The sequence below is a fragment of the Amblyraja radiata genome, chromosome 18, assembly GCF_010909765.2.
Source record: "Amblyraja radiata isolate CabotCenter1 chromosome 18, sAmbRad1.1.pri, whole genome shotgun sequence".
Taxonomy (NCBI): domain Eukaryota; kingdom Metazoa; phylum Chordata; class Chondrichthyes; order Rajiformes; family Rajidae; genus Amblyraja; species Amblyraja radiata.
Genome location: NC_045973.1, coordinates 26,003,248 through 26,023,867, shown reverse-complemented (window position 1 = coordinate 26,023,867; position 20,620 = coordinate 26,003,248). Strand labels below are relative to the sequence as shown.

The 20,620-nt window shown below is 50.0% G+C and overlaps 1 protein-coding gene across 1 annotated transcript; it reads left to right on the top strand.

Annotated features, from left to right (window-relative positions):
- Nucleotides 1-3,567: 3,567 nt before the first annotated feature.
- klf15 (Kruppel like factor 15) lies at nucleotides 3,568-12,052 on the top strand. Its single transcript, XM_033037360.1, has 3 exons — nucleotides 3,568-3,710; nucleotides 9,858-10,818; nucleotides 11,189-12,052. Exons 2-3 carry the CDS (start codon nucleotides 9,920-9,922, stop codon nucleotides 11,355-11,357), a joined length of 1,068 nt encoding a protein of 355 aa, XP_032893251.1. The 5' UTR covers nucleotides 3,568-3,710; nucleotides 9,858-9,919; the 3' UTR covers nucleotides 11,358-12,052.
- The last annotated feature ends 8,568 nt before the right edge of the window (nucleotides 12,053-20,620 follow it).

Below are 20,620 nucleotides of genomic sequence, written 5' to 3'. Positions count from 1 at the left end.
CCCCCTGCACAGTTCTCCCACCAGTCTTACTGTCTCAGACTACATTCTATCTCTGTCCCACCCATTCCCCGGACATCAGTCTGAAGAAGGGTCTCGACCCGAAACGTCACCCCCCATTCCTTCTCTCCAGAGATGCTGCCTGTCCCGCTGAGTTACTCCAGCATTTTGTGTCTACCTTTGATTTAAACCAGCATCTGTAGCTCCTACCTACACAAGATCATAGGGGGCACGGATAGAGTTGCCAACTTTCTCACTCCTAAATAAGGAATAAAAGGTCAAAATAAGGGACAAATTCCCGACAGCAATTCGTTGACCGACTCGGCCGTGGCTGGGTGAATGATGAGTTGGCCCAGGTGCACACAAAGCCCAGCCGGCGGGCCAGCTGAGGAGTTTTGGCCCGATGTCGCGCGCAAAATCCGGCGCCCAGGCCAAAACTCCTCAGCTGCCCCCCCCCCCCCCCCCGGGCTGGGCTTTGTGTTCTGCTGCACGCAATGTCCAGCACCCTATCCAACTCATGACCTGATGATTGGCCATGAGAAGGAGGGGTGGTGGTGTCGGCGGTAAGCGAAGGTCCGAAGGTCGGACAGCTGGCCGGGCTGCTGACCGACGGGGCCAAGGGCGAGGCACTGCTGCTGCACTCCATGGGCTGCACTACGTTGGGACAGGTGAGGCGGGGCCGGGCAAGGCGCTCTGACCTGACAGCCTCCTCGACATGAGTAGTAGCAGTCAAATACGGGACAAGGGCGATGCTGTATGGGACAAACCAATTTAGCCCAATATTCAGGATGCCCCGGCTAATACGGGACAGTTGGCAACCCTAGGCACGGATAAAGTGAATGCTCGCAGTTTTATTTCTCAGAGTAGACGATTCTACAGCTAGAGGGCACAGGCTTAAGGTGAGGAGGGAGAGATTTAAGAGGGACTTCAGGAACAACTTTCACTCAGAGTGTAGTCCGTATCTGGAACGAGCTGCCACAGGAAACTATAGAACCGAATACAATTACAACTTTTCAAAGACATTGGGACAGATATGTGGATAGGAAGGGTTTAGAGGCATATAGGCCACATGCAAGCAATGGGACTAGCAACTTGGTTAGCATGGATAAGAAGGGCCAAAGGGCCTGTTTCTGTGCTGTACAGGCCTCTGACTCACCAGTGCCTAGGATGAAATTTCCATTGTAATTATTTACAGCCTCGTGTTGTGAAAGATTTTATAAATATCGCATGGTGTAACAGTGCTGGCAATGGCATTGCAACAAGGCAGCTGAGACTGAGGATTCATATACAGCGCAGTCCAATATCACACACAACACCTGGCTACGGTGTCAATCACAGCAAACCCCTTTCAATATCCTGACCCGCACTCAGTCAACTTGAAGCTCTCTGTAGTGCGACTGGGAAATGTATTCCCAGTCTGGAAGAATGGTCCAACAGCAAGGAATATCCCAGAGTGAATCCGACAACAGGAAGAAAGTGCTTATGTCTCTCCACAGTCTCCACAAGCCTAGAGCGTAGAGCATAGAACAGTCCAGCACAGGAACAGACCCTTCGGCCCACAATGTCCGTGCCGAACATGCCGACAAGTTAAACTGATCTCCTCTGCCTGCACATGATCCATTATCCCTCCATTCCCAGCATATCCAGGGAATAACGCACATATAAATATACAATAATAATAATAATACAATAATAATACAATTAATTAATATGACAATTAACTGTAACACTGGTAACCATAATAGTGCAAAAACAAGCCCATTGCTGACAGGGTGAATCAAGATTTAAGTGTTTCATTGTCAAATGTACTGGCAATGGAACAATGGAATTCTTACTTGATAAACGACAGGCCTGCAAAAGCAATAATAAACAGATCAATATATAATAATCAATAATACAATAAATTAACTAATACTAGGTAACCAAAACCTAAATCTATAGTGCAACCAAAGGTTTCAAAGGTCTTTTATTGTCTTATGTACCAATTAAGGTACAGTGATTTGCGAATTACCATACAGCCAAACTAGAAAAAAGCAACAAGACGCACAACTACATAAAAGTTAACACAAACATCCACCACAGCGGATTCCCCACATTCCTCACTGTGATGGAAGGCAAAAAAGTCAAATTTTCTTCCTCTTTATTTTCCTGCGGTCGGGGTGATCCGTCGGGGTGGTCGAAACTCCCGCGTTGGGGCGGTCGAAACTCTCGCGTTGGGGCGATCGAAACTCCCGTGGCTTGGAGTTCCCGAAATCGGTCTCTGACTAGAGACCGTGAGCTCCGTGATGTTAAGCCCGCAAACACCCATGGTTGGAGCTCCGGGGTTGATCCCTGGCTAAGGGATAGCAGGCTCCGCAATGTTAAAGTCCCGTACGCTTCCTGCGGTGCAGTTCTCAAAATCGGTCTCCAGCAAAGGCCGCCAACTCCTCGATGTTAGGCCGCAGTGCGGACGGAGATACGATACGGTGCCACTCAATGTTTGGACACAGTCCATAGAAGATCGCAGTTGCTGAGGTTAGTGTCGTGTAGCGTTCAAGAGCCTGATGGTTGCAGGGAAGAAGCTGTTCTTGGACCTAGAGTTCATCGACCAGTGATCCCGACACACTAACACTAACCTACACACAATTCTCTGCAATTTCATGCGGTCTTGGATGGAGCTGTTCCCAAACCATATTGTGATGCATCCCGGTAAAATGCTACGGGAGTCAAGATCGTCCCGTCAACGGAGGGCTCGAGGCCCGTGACCTCGGGAGAGCAAACAAGAGAAGAGATTGAACCTTCCATCACAGTGAGGAATGTGGAGCATGTTTATGTTAAAATGTGTTTTGTGTGTTCTGTTGCTTTTTATTGTATGACTGACTTGGCAAATGAAATTCCTTGTATGTTGCAAAACATACATGGCTAAAAAATATTATTGTGATTGTGATTCTACCTTCATTCCATTGACTCCATCTACGCGTCACACTGCCCCGGCAAGGCCACCAGATAATCAAGGACCAGTCTCGCCTCAGTCACTCCCTCTTCTCCCCTCTCACATCAGGCAAGAGGTACAGAAGTGTGAAAACGCACACCTCCAGATTCAAGGACTGATTCTTATCCCAGCTGTTATCAGGCAACTGAACCATCCTCTCACCAACTAGAGAGCGGTCCTGACCTCCCATCTACCTCATTGAAGACCCTTGGACCATCTTTAATCGGACTTTATCTTGCACTAAACGTTATTCCCTTCATACTGTATCTGTATATTGGATTTACACTGCACTATACAATCGGACGGCTCGATTGTAATTGTTGTTCGTCTTTCTGCTGTCTGGATAGCACGCAACAAATAGATTCTCATTGTACCTCGGTACATGTGACAATAAACTATAAACTAAACTGAACTATACCAAACTATACTAAGATAAATTGTTTTCAGGTAAAGGGACGCCTGGCAAGTGGGAGGGTTTTTAAATGTACGAAAGCAAGTTCAGGGACATCATGTTTATGTTTGTATCGGTATTGGCTTATTGTTGTCACGTGTGCCAAGATACAGTGAAAAGCTGTATTTTACGTGCTGTCCAGTCAAACCATTGCATGAATGCTACAGGTAGTGGAGAGGAGCAAACAGAGAAAGTGAAGATAAAACAACGTGCAAAGGCCACAATGGTGATATCAGAGCACCGTTCAGTAATCAGATAACAGCAGCGAAGAGACTGGTGCTGAGTCTCATGGTACGTTCTTTCAAATGTTTGTAACTTCTGCGCGATGGGAGAGGGGAGAAGAGGGGATGACCGGGGTGTGAGTGGTCCTTGATGATGTTGGCTGCTTTCCCGAGGCAGCGTGAAGTGTAGATGTAGTCGATGTCTGGTCTGTGTGATGGACTGGGCTACATCCACAACTCTCTGCGATTTCTTGTGGTCTTGGGCAAAGCTGTTCCCAAACCGAGCTGTGATGCATCCCGATACGATGAACCTGTAGACGTTGGGAAGGGTCGTTGGAGACGTGCCGAACCTCCTTGGTCTCCTGAGGAAGTAGAGGCGTTGATGTGCTTTCATGGCCGTAGCCTCAATGTGGTTGGTCCTAGACAGATTGTTGGTGATGTTTACACCTGGGAACTTGAAGCTCTCGACCATCTCCACTTCACCACCATTGATGCTGATGGGGACAAGTTCCCCACCACCGTCCCTGGTCAATAACTAGTTCCTTCCCCTCGCTGACATCGAGGGAGAGGTTGATGTCCTGACACCATGTCACTAAATTCTCCATCTCCTTTCCGTACTCTGTCTCATCATTGTTCATGATCCAGCCCCACCACAGTGGTGTCGGCTGCAAACTTGTAGATGGGGTTAGAGCTGAATTTGGCCGGGAGTGTGCAGAGAGTATAGCAGGGGACAGGTTCTACGGACTCGGTGAGTGAGTGAGTGAGTGAGTGAGTGAGTGAGTGAGTGAGTGAGTGAGTGAGTGAGTGAGTGAGTGAGTGAGTGAGTGAGTGAGTGAGTGAGTGAGTGAGTGAGTGAGTGAGTGAGTGAATCCCTCAGCATTCCCTGCTCTGTTCTGGTCCACCAAGCACCCTGACTGTTCAGAGAGATGGTGTGGGTAAATGCCCTTCCCCAGCCAGCAAATCTATCCCCGGCCATCTCCCCGTCTCCAAACACTCACTCCCATGTACAGACTCACACATATATGCACCCACACATGCACACACGCACGCACACACACACATCCACACACGTGCACATACACACCCACATACACACCCACACACACACACACACACACACACACATATACATAAACACACACACACACACATACATATACACACACACACACACACACACAAACACAGACACACACACACATATACACACACGCATATAAACATACACACACACACACACACACACATAAACATACACACGCACACACATACATAAACATACACACACACACGCACACACACACACACACACACATATACACAAAGGCAGCCGGCATCATCACAAACCCACACCACCCTGGCCACGCTCTCATCTCGCTGCTACCATCGGGAAGAAGGTACAGGAGCCTGAAAACCGTGACCTCCAGGTTCAGGAACAGCTTCTTCCCAGCAACCATCAGGCTCTTGAACACTGCACAACACTGACCTCAGCGACTGTGATCTATTCTACATTTTCCTTGACCCTTTGATATCTCGTTTTCACATCTTACCTTTAAGGGGGGTAAGAGACAGCCAACCATGTCATCTCTGGGTCTCTGGGTGCCCGCTCTGCCACCCACCAAATGGAGCTCAGGGCCTGGCAGACATTGACCCGGAGACAACAACCTGGCTGCTCAACACCCGGCTTGAGATCTAACTATTCCTTCGATTTATGTTTCATTCCCAATAAGACCTCCCTTATCTATGTGTCTCCCTCTCCCCTGACTCAGATGTATGAACATTGGCTTCTCTAACTTCAAATAGCCCTTGCTTTCCCTCACTCTCCACCCCCCCCCCCCCTTTCCAGTTCACCCACCAGTCTTACTGTCTCCGACTACATTCTATCTCTGTCCCGCCCACTCCCCTGACATCAGTCTGAAGAAGGGTCTCGATCAGAAACATCACCCATTCCTTCTCTCCAGAGATGCTGCCTGTCCCGCTGAGTTACTCTGGAAACATAGCTGTCTGAATGAGTCTGTGTATCTTCAATGTAAACCAGCATCTGCAGTTCCTTCCCACCCAACTGTGATCTATGCACTGTCTTTGGTTGCAGTATGGACTTCAGTTTTGCACTATTATGGTTACCTATTATTACTGTTATTAATGTATGTATCATTGATTACTATATATTTATTTGTGTGTGTTTACGGGCATGTTAAGCTGCAGCAGCATGTAAGATCGTTCTAATGTTGGCGTGGAGGACAATTAAACACACTTGACACAGCCCCACACACACACACACACTTCCCACTTTAAGTTCTATCGGTCGGTGAGTTAGGATAGGAAAGTTTTGAAGTTTGTTTTCAGTGGCGGGTAGATGGGAGAGGGAGAGGTGTTATTCTGGATGGTGGGGCCGCGGGCCAATGCAAAGTAAATATTTAATAAAGAGTTGCGCGGTGGTGCAGGGGCTGGAGAGAGAGAGAGAGAGTGAGAGAGAGTGTGAGAGCGAGTCCCGGGTCATGTGAAAGGACTCAGGTTTCTCCGGCACCGCTCCGCTCCGGCCGCTGCTTCCCGCAGGTGGGTCTGCTCTCCGCCCGGGCTACGGTCGCCCCGACTCCCGGACTCCAATCCCCCCTAGTCCCGGCCCCTTGAGGAGTGGTGGGCAGGGGGTGACCGTGCGGGGCACTGGCCGACACTCCGTGAGGGTCGGGGAAGGGGAAGGGGAAGGGGAAGGGGAGAGAGGAGGGGGAGGGAAGTGGAGAGAGGAGGGGAGAAGAGAGGGAGTGAATGGGGAGAGGAGAGGATAGATGGTGAGGTTAGAAGGAGAGGGAGAGTAAAAAGGGGGGTAAGAGATAGAAAGGGGGGTAAGTGTGAAAGTGGAGGGGGGAGAGGAATGAGAGTGTGGGTGTGTGTTGTTGGGCGGCGGTGTGGGTTGAGGGGGGTGTGTGCCGTTCACCAGGCAAGTGTACAGACGCTAACCCAGTCCCAGCGCGGGAGTGGTTTGCATCTTCGGTGACATAAGGTTAAATTGATCTACTCATTGGCTTCTGGCAAATGGATTTGATCCCAGCGAGTCTGCTACTGGTGTGCGGTTATTATTGTCACGTGTACCGAGATACAGTGAAAAACTTTACCTGTTCGATTCCTCTGCTCTGGGGAAAGACTGTGTGTGTGAAAACATTGCTCCTCGGATTCCTATCACAGCTTCCTCCTCCCACCTTCAACCTGTGCCCTCTGGTTTTAGACACCCCTTGTACTCAGGAACCTGAGCTGCAACTTTTTCACACGCCGTCTTTGCCTCAGAGTAGGGGACTCAAGAACCAGAGGACATAGGTTTAAGGTGAGGGGGGAAAGATTTAATAGGAACCGGTCAGTACCCGTGATGGACCTTCGATGGTGGGGAGGTCAGTGCCCGTGATGGACCGGGCAGTGATGGTCTAGTCGGTCGGGACGGGGCGGAGACGTTCCTTCACTGCAAGGGCAGGGAATTGTTGGATCTCCTGCCCAAGAGTCACTGGTCAGCGAGTATTACCAATAGAGGATTAATCCGAGTCTTTAGATAGAGAGTCAACCACGATGCTGAGCTGGCCGGAAGGACAAATGGCTGCTCATTCCTCATAGCTTGAGGGACATGCATATTATTCATATTTCTTTGGCAACTGGCTGTCACAGGGCATGGTAGAGCAGCTGCTTCACAGCACCAGACACGGGTTTGATCATGACCTCGGGTGCTGTCTGTGTGGAGTTTGCATGTTCGCCCTGTGACCGCATGGATTTTTCTCTGGGTGCTCCAGTTTCCTCCCACATCCCAAAGACGTGTGGGTTTGTAGGTTAATTGACTTCTGTAAATTGCCCTTAGTGTGTAAGAGAGTGGATGCGAAAGAGGGATAACATAGAACTAGTGTGAACGGGTGATCGATGGTCAGTGTGGACTTGGTGGGCCGAAGGGCCTGTTTCTGTGCTGTGTATCTAACCTAAAGTCTATGTACGAGTATTTAGTGGAGCGGTGTGGCGGCTGGCTATTCCCGGTGTTTTGCCCCAACGGGAATGGGCGTGCGGTGAGGGAGAGCGTTGTGGGATATTTTAGCAAGTACGGAGTTAACCGCGCGGTGTGTCGGGGAGTGTTTGCTCAGTTGATTCAGTGCGTCGGTCACTTGTCCTTCGTCAGTGTTGACGAGGAGCCTGGAGAATGACGCTTGTTCCCACGTGCCGATGCACGGCAGCTGTAGTTTACAGTGACAGCATTCACCTCTCCCGGTCAAGTAACACCGACTCGTACAACTGGTCAAAGTCTTTCAGATAGGCAGCTAACCCGTGCCCCGGGGGGGGGGGGGGGGGGGGGGGGTGATGGGACAGTGTAGGGGGAGCTTCACTCTGTGTCTGATTTTACTGTGGGCATATTTAAGACCACATTTGGATTCATGCAGCACAGAAAACCATGTACCCATGTACCTGTCCAAAAGTCTTTTAAATGTTGTTATCTGCCTCTGTACCTCCTCTGGCTATCACCATTATCTGAGTGAGAAGGTTGCCCCTCAAATTCCTATTAAACCTTTCCTTTCACACCTTAAACATAGTTGCCCTCTAGTTTGACACTCGCCTGCCCTGGTAGAAAGACTGTGGCTATTCATCCTATCTATTCCCCTCATGAATTTATACACCCCCTATAAGATCACCTGTCAGCCTGCTACGGTCCAGAAAACAAAGTCCCAGCCTACCCAACCTCTCCTTACCAGTCAAATCTTCCAGGCCTGATAACACCCTTGAAGAACTTCCTTCCTGTAGCTGGGTGACCAGAACTCTGTGCAGTGCTCCAAATGTGGCCTTACCAACGTTACAGCCACAACGACACATCCCAAATTAATAACCGTAATACTAGGTAACCATAATAGTGCAAAACCAAAGTCTGTAGAAGATCACAGTTGCAGAGGTCAGTGTTGTGCAGTGTTCAAGAGCCCGATGGTTGCTGGGCAGAAGCTGTTCTTGAACCAGGAGGTCACGGTTTTCAGGCTCCTGTACCTTCTTCCCGATGGTAGCAGTGAGATGAGAGTGTGGCCAGGGTGGTGTGGGTCTGTGATGATGCCGGCTGCCATTTTGAGGCAGCACCTCCTGTAGATCCCTTTGCTGGTGGGGAGATCAGTACCTGTGATGGACCGGGCAATGAACAGCACAGGAAGAGAGGGAGGGAGTGAGTGAGTGGGTGTTGAGGGCAGGGGAGAGGGAGTTGTGTCAACTGGTCTGTGTGTCAGATGGGAGCTTGGGGAACGTGGTACATGTATTAATAGTGAACCTGACACCTGACACCCCCGAGACACAGGGTCAGGCTTTATCCCGCCCCCTCCTCTCTTCCAGCTTTCTCCCCTCTACACCATCAGTCTGAAGCAGAGACCCGACCCAAAATGTCATCCGTTCACTCCCACCACAGATACTGCCCGACCAAGTGAGTTCCTCCAGCACGTTACCAGATTGGTTCCTCAATTAGCTACAGGGAGAGGTTGGACAAACTTCGATTGCTTTCTCTGGAACGCCGGAGATTGAGGGGGAGACCTGATAGGAGTATATAAAATAATGAGAGGCACAGATAGGGTAGACAGGCAGAACCTTTTCCCCAGGGTGGAAATGTCAAAGTACAGCTTTGAGGTGAGAGGGAGTGAGGGGGTGTTGAGGGCAAGGGGGAGGGAGGCAAGTTGGGGCCAACCTTTTTTACACAGAGGGTGGTGGGTGCCAGGGGTGCTGCCGGGGGTGGTGGTGGAAGCAGATATAATAACATCATTTGAGAGACTTTAGGATAGGCATATGGATATGCAGGGAAAGGAGGGCATGGATTATGTGCAGACATTATAGGAGTTGGCATCATGTTTGACATGGATATTGGGCTGAAGGGGCTGTTAGTCATAGACTCAGAGGGTCATAGAGTGATACAGTGTGGATTCAGCCCCTTCAGGCCAACTTGCCCACACCGACCAACATATCCCATCTACATTCGCCTACTTCCTTGCCTCCAAACCTATCCTATCCATGTACCTGTCTAAATATCTCTTCAATGATGCGACAGTCCCCACCTCAACCACCTCCTCCGGCAGCTGGTTCCATACACCCACCACCCTCTGTGTGAAAAAGTTGCCCCTCAGTCTCCTGTTAAATCTTACACCTGTGTCCTCTGGTACTGTTGTATGGTCTATGTTTATATCTTTCCCTGTAGCTAACGCTGCCTTGTGTGTGTGTGTGTGTGTTTCAGGGGGTGAGCCGGACCTGAGGCGAGCAGTGACAGAGAGCGGCTGAAGGTCTCTCCCGCCCACCATGGTGGACCACCTTGTCGCAGCCGGAGAGAGCTTCCTGCAGACGTGCTGCCCGCTGGGGCGCCTGGGCGGGATGGTGGTGGAACGCGGTGCCTACCAGATGCTGCCCTCGCCCGTGTCGGAGGAAGAGAGTGACTGCTGCAGTTCCTGCTCGTGCTCCAGTCCCGAGACAGGGCGTGCCGGGCCCTGGGCCGTGGGCAACCAGGACGGCATCATGGACTACCTCCTGTCGCAGGCGGGCCACGGGGGCAGAGCGGAGAGGGAGGAGCCGGGGTTATTCCAGCCCACCCTGGAGGAGATAGAGGAGTTCCTGGAGGAGAACATGGGGATGGAGTTGACGGAGGGGGGATGGGGCGGGTTGGGGGGGCCACAGGTTGCTGGGGAGGGGCCCCACCGCCTGGTGGAGGGGAAGGGTCCGACCAAGCCCGCTGCACTGGGGCTGAGGGGTGGGCAGGAGGGTAGGGTGGGCGAGGTCGTACTGACAGGGACGGGATCTGACCCCGACCCCCTTGGGGTTCAAGTGCAGGGGGGGCAGGAGCCCAGCCCTCAGCCGCGGGGGGGGCAACTGAAGGTGACCCAACTCCTGGTCAATATCCAGGGCCAGACCTTTGCCCTGGTGCCCCACCTCCTGCCCCCGTCCCGGCCCCTCGCCCGTATCGCCCCCGTGCCCATCGCCGCCAAGCCTGCACCTGGCGGGGGCGAGGCATGCACGGGTGCAGCCACCGCCGTCCTGGGCCAGAGGCTGCAGCGGGGTGACACGACGCAGCTGCTGAAGATGCATCGCTGCACGTTTCCCGGATGCACCAAGATGTACACCAAGAGCAGCCACCTGAAGGCCCACCTGCGGAGGCACACCGGCGAGAAACCATTTGCATGCACCTGGCCCGAGTGTGGATGGAGGTGAGTGTGAGCATCGCACCAACACCCCTCCAAACCCCCTTCCTCACCCCCACTCCCCCCCCCAACACCCTCCCCCACCACCACCACCACCCCTCCCCCTCTGCTCCAGCCCCCCTCCCCATCACTCGCTCCTACTCCCCACCACCACCACCACCACCCCTCCCCCTCTGCTCCAACCCTCCCTCCCTGTCACTTGCTCCTACCCCTTCCCCTCCACCCCCCACCACCACCACGGCTCCCCCTCCCCTCCCTCCCCGCCTCTTGCTCCTTCACCCCTCCCCACCTCCCATCCCTCCCCAACCCCACCCAACAACCCCCCCCTACCCACCCCTCCCCACATCCGGACTGACGTCTCCGTGGTCTATTCCAGGTTCTCCAGGTCCGACGAGCTGTCCCGTCACCGACGTTCCCACTCGGGGGTGAAGCCATACCAGTGCCCAGTCTGTGAGAAGAGGTTTGCCCGCAGTGACCACCTGTCCAAGCACGTCAAGGTTCACCGCTTCCCCAGGGCCAGCCGCGCTGCACGCCCGCTCAACTGACCACTGCTCCGGCGGCACTGACTGGGCATGGGCTTGCCTGCCACGGGGAGGCCCAGACACCTCCGAGGTCCAGCTCTGGGGCAGAGTTTGTGGCAGCCTCTGATCTGGGTCTGGCAACTCCGCCACTGTCCGGCCAGTGCCGACAGCGAGGGCTTCTCCACCGACCATGACCAACCCAAGGTGGTCATCCCAACCAAGGCCTGGCCTGGCCTCCAACAAATGTGGACAACCAACCTTCTCTGGCAGGTGGCAAGTGGAAGGGACGCACTCTTCTTTGTATAGTTTTCTTCAAGGCAGGAGATCTGGACCTCGCCTTAAATGGAGCATGAACCTGAGGCCCTGCCTCATGACCGGGCCTGTGGGCCTGGGGATTCCCACTGGACTCCAGCGCGCCTCACCTCCAATATGCAAACAGCAGCAGGAACAGTCGCAGTTTGTGTTTTATTGAAATCAAATTTCTAGTGACCAGGACTTTGGGATGAATTTGTCAAGATCTTTTGGAGACCTGGGAGTACTGTGCTCAGTTCTGGTCACTCTGCTATGAAAGATGGAAAGAGCAAAGAGAGGATTGACAAGGAAATTGCTGGGACTACAGGGAGAGCTACAGGGAGAGATTGGGCAGGCACGGATTGTATTCCTTGGAGCGCAGGCGGTTGATGTTATAGAGGTGTGTAAAATCATGAGGGGAATAGATGGTGTGAATGCACAGGGTCCGTCCACTTCCCACAACCCACCTCCCCATCACCCAGCGCCCTGGGTGAGGTTCATGTCCTCATCACTAATCTTAAAATAAACAAAGTGCTCAGCGTGTCAGGCAGCGTCTGATGGACAGGGTCTTTTTACCCAGGGTCAGGGAATCAAGAACCACAGGTTTAAAGGTGAGAGGGGAAAGATTTAATAAGAACCCGAGGGGCAACCTTTTCACACACAGAGCGTGGTGGGTGTATGGAACGAGTTGCCAGAGGAGGTATTTAAGAAGGAACTGCAGATGCTGGAAAATCGAAGGTAGACAAAAGTGCTGGAGAAACTCAGCGGGTGCAGCAGCATCTATGGAGCGAAGGAAATGGGCAACGTTTCGGGCCGAAACGTTGCCTTTTTCCTTCGCTCCATAGATGCTGCTGCACCCGCTGTGTTTCTCCAGCACTTTTGTCTACCATCCAGAGGAGGTAGTTGAGACTATAACAATATTTGAAGGACATTTGGACAGGTACATGGATAGGAAAGGTTTAGAGAGATATGGGGTCAAATGGAATTTGCACTCTCTCTGGTCCTGATAAGCAGGGAAGCCCCTCGAACCATCACAGGATGAGAATCAGTGTGAACACAATGAATTAATCTTGGAAGAACTGCTGGGCTTTCTGCTGGTCCATATGTGTCGTCACTCCTACAGGAGGTGGGCGGTGAGTTTTTAAGCTACTAACTTATACCAGGCACGGAGGCAGTGTATATACGTGTTACTTCCGACACACTACATTAGTTTTTTAATGTACAAGGTCTAGTTTGCATCCTATGAATGTCTGTACATATTCTGTGTATAATTTATGTAGTTAGCGCACAAATATATCCCTGGCCAGAGGATCTGGGGTGACGGAGGAACTGAAGGAAATTCACATTAGGCAGGAAATGGTGTTGGGTAGATTGATAGGACTGAAGGCTGATAAATCCCCAGGGCCATATGGTCTGCATCCCAGGGTACTTAAGGAAGTGGCTGTAGAAATCGTGGATGCATTGGTGATCATTTTCCAATGTTCAATAGATTCAGGATCAGTTCCTAGGGATAGCTAATGTTATCCCACTTTTTAAGAAAGGAGGGAGGGAGAGAGAAAACGGAGAATTCTAGACCAGTTAGCCTGACATCAGTGGTGGGGAAGATGCTGGAGTCAATCATAAAAGATGAAATAGCGGCACATTTGGATAGCAGTAACAGGATTGGTCCGAGTCAGCATGGATTTACGAAGGGGAAATCATGCTTGACTAATCTTCTGGAATTTTTTGAGGATGTAACTAGGAAAATGGACAAGGGAGAGCCAGTGGATGTAGTGTACCTGGACTTTCAGAAAGCATTTGATAAGGTCCCACATATGAGATTAGTGGGCAATATTAGGGCACATGGTATTGGGGGTGGGGTACTGGCGTGGATAGAAAATTGGTTGGCAGACAGGAAACAAAGAGTAAGGATTAACGGGTCCCTTTCAGAATGGCAGGCAGTGACTAGTGGGGTGCCGCAAGGCTCGGTGCTGGGACCGCAGCTATTTACAATATACATCAATGATTTAGATGAAGGGATTCAAAGTAACATTAACAAATTTGCAGATGACACAAAGCTGGGTGGCAGTGTGAACTGTGTTGAGGATGCTATGAGAATATAGGGTGACTTGGACAGGTTGGGTGAGTGGGCAGATGCATGGCGGATGCAGTTTAATGTGGGTAAGTGTGAGGTTATCCACTTTGGTGCCAAGAACAGGAAGCCAGATTATTATCTAAATGGTGTAAAGTTAGGAAAACGAGATCTGGGGGTCCTTGTTCATCAGTCAATGAAAGTAAGCATGCAGGTACAGCAGGCGGTGAAGAAAGCTAATGGCGTTGGCCTTCATAACAAAAGGAGTTGAGTACAGGAGCAAAGAGGTTCTTCTGGAGTTGTACAGGACCCTCGTGAGACCACACCTGGAGTATTGTGTGCAGTTTTGGTCTCTAAATTTGAGGAAGGACATTCTTTCTATTGAGGAAGTGCAGCGTGGGTTAACGAGGTTAATTCCCAGGATGGCGGGACTGTCATATGTTGAAAGAATGGAGAGACTGGGCTTGTATACTCTGGAATTTAGAAAGGGGATCTCATTGAAACATACAAGATTATTAAGGGATTGAAAATGCTAGAGGCAGGAAGCTTGTCCTGATGTTGGGGGAAGTCCAGAACCAGGGGCCACAGTTTAAGAATAAGGGGTTGGCCGTTTAGAACGGAGTTGAGGAAAATCTTTTTCACCCAGAGAGTTGTGAATCTGTGGAATTCTCTATCTCAGAAGGCAGTGGAGGCCAATTCTCTGGCTGCTTTCAAGAGAGAGATAGATACTCTTAAAGATAACGGAGTCAAGGGATATGGGGGGAAGGCAGGAACAGTGTACTGATTGTGGATGATCAGCCATGATCACAGCGAATGGCGGTGCTGGCTCGATGGGCGGAATGGCCAACTCTGCACCTATTGTCTATTGTCTATTATGTAAATGATGTAAACGACACTATCACACAGATGTACATACAAAGCAGCTCTGTACATTTTCTTTGTTCCATAAAATTAAATATATCTGTACATTTAAATTAAATTCAGAGAATGAGAATCTGCAGAGTTGAGCCTGATTTGACTGTATCTCTTGATTTTTGTCCTGCATGTACACTGTAGATGGCCTGTTTATAATCATGTATAGTCTCTCCGCTGACTGGTTAGCACACAACAAAAAGATTTTCACTGTAACTCAGTACATGTGACAATAAACAAGACTAAACTAAATATCCTTCCTGTATATGGGCAACCAGAACTGCACACGATGCTGCAAGTGTGGTCTCACCAACAACTTGTGCAGATGCATCATGACGTCTCAACTCTTGCACAGAATGACGTTCCCAATGAAGGCCAGCGTGCCAAACACCTTCTTCACCATCCTGCCCACCTGGCTCACCACCTTCAGGAACCGCACACCTGTACTCCACAGATCTCTCTGTTCTACAACACTCTCCAGGGCTCTGCCATTTACTGTGTAAGTCCTGCCCTGGTCTGATACATCAAACTGCAAAACACTTGTCATAGTTAAATTCCATTTGCCATTCCTTGGCCCACCTTCCCGACTGATTTAGATCTTGTTGTAAATTTAGATATCCTTCCTCACAGGGGACCCAGCACCGACCCCTGCGCCACTCCACTGGTCACAGGCCTCAACCCTCCAGCGGCACTGTGGCGCAGCGGGTGGAGCTGCTGCCTCACAGCCCCACAGATCCGGGTTTGATCCTGACCTTGGGTGCTGTCTGGGTGGAGTTTTCCTGTGACCATGTGGGTTTCCTCCGGGTGCTCCGGTTTCCTCCCACATCCCAAAGACGTGCAGCGTCGGTGGGTTAATGGACCCTCTGTGAATTGCCTCCCTAGTGTGAGTGAGGGGTAGAATGCGGGGGGGGGGGGGGGGGGGGGGGGGCTTGATGGGAAGCGTGAAATGAGTGAGTCAAACTATTGGAGTGTTCAGCAGCTACACGCGAGCACGAGTCTGGCACACAACTCACACTCACACTCACACACACACTCACTCATACCACTGAGAGAGAACCCTCTTGTTCAGTTCCCTTGCACTATCACTCACACTCTCGAGAATCTCTCTCTCTTGCTCTCATACAATTACACACACGAACATTGACACACACTGACACACATGTACTCACAGATACACTACAAATGCACTGACACACTCGCACATACACACACGCACAGCCTCCCTCAGACATATGGCCACGTTTGTACACATAAGTATAAAGGCAAACCTTATTTGCACTTGAGAATATTACCCCCTCACTCTTTTGCAATTGCTCTTGCACACTCCCTCCCTCCCTCCCTCCCTCCCTCCTCTCTGTCTCTCTCCCTCCCTCCCCTCTGTCTCTCCCCCTCCCTCCCCCTGTCTCACGCACACTTGAATGAGACACGACGCGTCATTCTGCACATGTGGGACGTAGAGACACGCGTAGCCGTGTTAACCATTAACCTGCTGTGACCCGAGCTGTGATAGCGCTGGCCTTCACAGTTAACGTTTAACGTAGCCGCGGCACTCCACACCACTGCTGCATCTGTGACGTTTGGATGAACAAAACATGCAGTCAATTTGCGCAAAGCGGCTGTTTTTTTGTAAACACTGCCCTGTTGGGAAAGTGAAGGTTAGGCCAAGTGAGTGTGTAAGGGAGCTGCAGGCAGGAAGCGGTTTATGGATCATAGGGGTGAAGCTGATGGGCTGACGTGGGGTCATTTCAATGCATGGAGTGTTGTGGAAAAAGCCGGCGAACCCAGTGCCTGGGCCAGTGCTTGCTTGGCACGATAGCGTTGTGGTCGTTGCAGAGACTTGGTTGCAGGAGAGACACAACTGTCGACAACGCTCCAGGGTTTCAGATGTGGTGGAGGAGTGTGGCTGATCAGGGAGACTCAGAGAGGACATACAGTGCATTCAGAAAGTATTCAGATCCCATCATTTTTTCCACATTTTGTTACGTTACAGCCTTATCTAAAATGGATTTAAAAAAATTTTAATCAACAATCTACACACAATACCTCATAATAAAAAAGGGATAGAAATTTTTACAAAGTCATTAAAAAGAAATAACTGAAATATCACATGTACATAAGTATTCAGACCCTTCGCTGTGACACACAAAATTGAGCTTAGGTTCATCCTGTTTCCATTGATTATCCTTGAGATGTTTCTACAACTTGATTGGAGTCCACCAGTGGTAAATTAAATTGATTGGACATGATTTGGAAAGGCACACACCTGTCTATATAAGGTCCCACAGTTGACAGTGCATGTCAGAGCAAAACCCAAGCCATGAAGACGAAGGAATTGTCCGTAGACCCCCGAGACAGGATTGTGTCGAGACGCAGATCTGGGGAAGGGTATAAAACAATTTCTGCGGCATTGCGGGTCCCAAAGAACACAGTGGCCTCTGTCATTCTTAAATGGAAGAACTTTGGAACCACCAGGACTCTTCATAGAGCTGGCCGCCCGTCTAAACTGAACAATCAGGGGAGAAGGGCCTTGGTCAGGGAGGTGACCAAGAACGCGATGATCACTCTGACAGAGCTCCAGAGTTCCTCTGTGGAGATGGGAGAAACTTCCAGAAGGACAACTATATCTGCAGCACTCCACTGATCAGGCCTTTATGGTAGAGTGGCCAGACGGAAGCCACTCCTCAGTAAAAGGCACATGACAGCTCGCTTGGAGTTTGCCAAAAGGCACCTGAACAAGATTCTCTGGTCTGATGAAACCAAGATTGAACTCTTTGGCCTGAATGCCAAGTGTCACGTCTGGAGGAAACCAGGCACCGCTCATCACCTGGCCAATACTATACCTACGGTGAAGCATGGTGGTGGCTGCATCATGCTGTGGGGATGTTTTTCATTGGCTATATTTAAGAGGGAGTTAGATGTGGCCCTTGTGGCTAAAGGCATCAGGGGGTATGGAGAGAAGGCAGGTACAGGATACTGAGTTGGATGATCAGCCATGATCATATTGAATGGCGGTGCAGGCTCGAAGGGCCGAATGGCCTACTCCTGCACCTATTTTCTATGTTTCTATGTAAGAACTGGGAGATCTGGGAACTAGTCAGGATCGAGGGAAAGATGAACGGAGCAAAGTACAGAGAGATCCTTGATGAAAACCTGCTCCAGAGCGTTCTGGACCTCGGACTGGGGCAGAGGTTCACCTTCCAACAGGACAACGACCCTAAGCACACAGCCAAGACAACGCAGGGGTGGCTTCGAGACAGGTCTCTGAATGTCCTTGAGTGGCCCAGCCAGAGCCCGGACTTGAACCCAATCGATTATCTCTGGATGGACCTGAAATTAGCTGTGCATCGACACTTCCCATCCAACCTGACAGAGCTTGAGAGGATCTGCAGAGAAGAATGGGAGAAATTACCCAAATACAGGTGTGCCAAGCTTGTAGCATCATACCCAAGAAGACTTGAGGCTGTTATCGCTGCCAAAGGTGCCTCAACAAAGTACTGAGTAAAGGATCTGAATACTTATGTAAATGTGATATTTCAGTTATTTAGTTTTAATTACTTTGGAAACATTTCTAAACACTTGTTTTTGCTTTTTTATTATGGGATTTTGTGTATAGATTGATGATAAAAAAAAGAATTTAATCCATTTTCGAATAAGGCGTAGAATAAGACCTAGAATAATAAACGGAACAAAATGTGGAAAACGTGAAGGGGTCTGAATACTTTCTGAATGCACTGTACTCTAGGTGTAATATATAGAGTGACATTGTCAGAATAACAATGTTGGGAGTAATGTTGTAAGGAGTGACATCATAGGGAGTACTTTCGAAGGGAGTTACATTGTAGAGAGTAACATTGTAAGGAGTAACAATGTCGGGAGTAATATTGTAGGGAGTAACATTTACGTGCAATGTTACGGGGAGTAACATTGTAGGGAGTCACACTGTAGATGTAACGTTCTCCAGGAGTAATGTTTTTTTTCGTTAAAGAGGAGCTTTTAATCAATTAATCACAGATACAGAGTAGTGAAAGGATCAAGACTGCCATTGGCAGTTTGCAAACATAAATCAGTCATCAAATTATAATGATATCATCCTTGTCCACATTGCACTCAACTCCCCGCAGAGGCCGGCGTTGACTGAAAGCCTCCTGAGTCCCCCTGGACACAGGGGTAACGTTGTCCAGATGTAAGGCTGTACAGGTGTAACATTGTATGGATGTAACATTGTACAAGGATAATGCTGTACAGGTGTAATGCTGCCGGGGTGTAACGTCACATGGATGTAACATGGCCCAGGTGTAATGCAGTACCAGTGTAATGTGGCCCAGGTGTAATGCAGTACCAGTGTAATGTGGCCCAGGTGTAATGCAGTACCAGTGTAATGTGGCCCTGGTGTAATGCAGTACCAGTGTAATGTGGCCCTGGTGTAACACTGTAACAGTGTAATGTGGCCCTGGTGTAACACTGTACCAGTGTAACATGACCCTGGTGTAATACTGTACCAGTGTAATGTGGCCCTGGTGTAACACTGTACCAGTGTAACATGACCCTGGTGTAATACTGTACCAGTGTAATGTGGCCCTGGTGTAACACTGTACAGGTGTAACACTATACCAGGTGTAACACTGTACAGGTGTAACACTGTAACAGTGTAATGTGGCCCAGGTGTAACACTGTACAGGTGTAACACTGTACCAGTGTAACATGACCCTGGTGTAATACTGTACCAGTGTAATGTGGCCCAAGTGTAACACTGTACAGGTGTAACACTGTACCAGTGTAACGTGGCCCAGGTGTAACACTGTACAGGTGTAACACTGTAACAGTGTAATGTGGCCCAGGTGTAACACTGTACAGGTGTAACACTGTACCAGTGTAATGTGGCCCTGGTGTAACACTGTACCGGTGTAACATGGCCCTGGTGTAATACTGTACCAGTGTAAGTGATGATAATGAAACACTCTTGATTCTTGACTCTCACACTGTAAGCCTGTAGACTTCTAGAAAGAAACTCCAAAGAGCAACTGTCTTCTCCAGAGATTTAGTGCCTCCACGAAGAGCTGACCTCTGGCTGTTTGCCCGAGCCCTGCGCTGATGGTCCTTGCTGTAGGTTGCTGGGTTATGCACACACACAGAGCAGACATCCACCTCCCTCTTTGGCGTGTGGGGGAGGTCAGTGGCAGTAATGGGCACCTTCTCTTCTTGGCTCCTGTCTGCCACGCCGATCCATCCGGGCCAGATTGAAAATAAAGTCACAGAAGACCACTCATTCCCTCTTCACCCCGTTCCCACCCAGCAGAAGGTAGAGAAGCTTGAAAGCGCGCACCACCAGACTCAGGAACAGCCTCGTCTCCGCTGTTATCAGACTACTAAATGGTCCTCCCATCTCCTTTAACTTTCTCCCCTCTCACCTTAAACGTGTGCCTTCTAGTTCCAGACTGACCTGGCCTGGGAAAAGATTGGGGCTATCTATCCTATCCATGCCTCTCGTGATTATATAAACCTCTGTAAGGTCGCTCCTCAGCCTCCTCCGCTCTAGCGAGAGTAATTCCCAGCCTGTCTCAACTCTCTTTGTAACCACAGCCCTCCTTTCCAGGCAACATTATATAAGTCTCTTCTGCACTCTCCCCATTGCTGGCACATCCCTCCTGTAGTGTGGAGACCAGGACCATACACAACACTCCAAGAGCGGTCTAACCAATGTTTTGTCCAGCTGCACCACGATGGCCCAACTCTTACACTCAGTCACGTAGGAAGGAACTGCCATCAATATCAATGATTTGGATGAGAACATACACGGCAAGATTAACAAGTTTGCAGGTGATACAAAAATGGGTGGTGTTGCAGATAGAGAAGATGGTTGTCAAAAATTGCAGCAGGATCTCGATCCATTGGCCAGGTGGGCTGAGGAAAGGTTGATGGAATTTAATGCAGAGAAATGTGAGGTGTTGCATTTTGGAAAGTCCAACATGGGCAGGACCTACACAGTGAATGGTAGGGTTCTGGAAAATGTTGT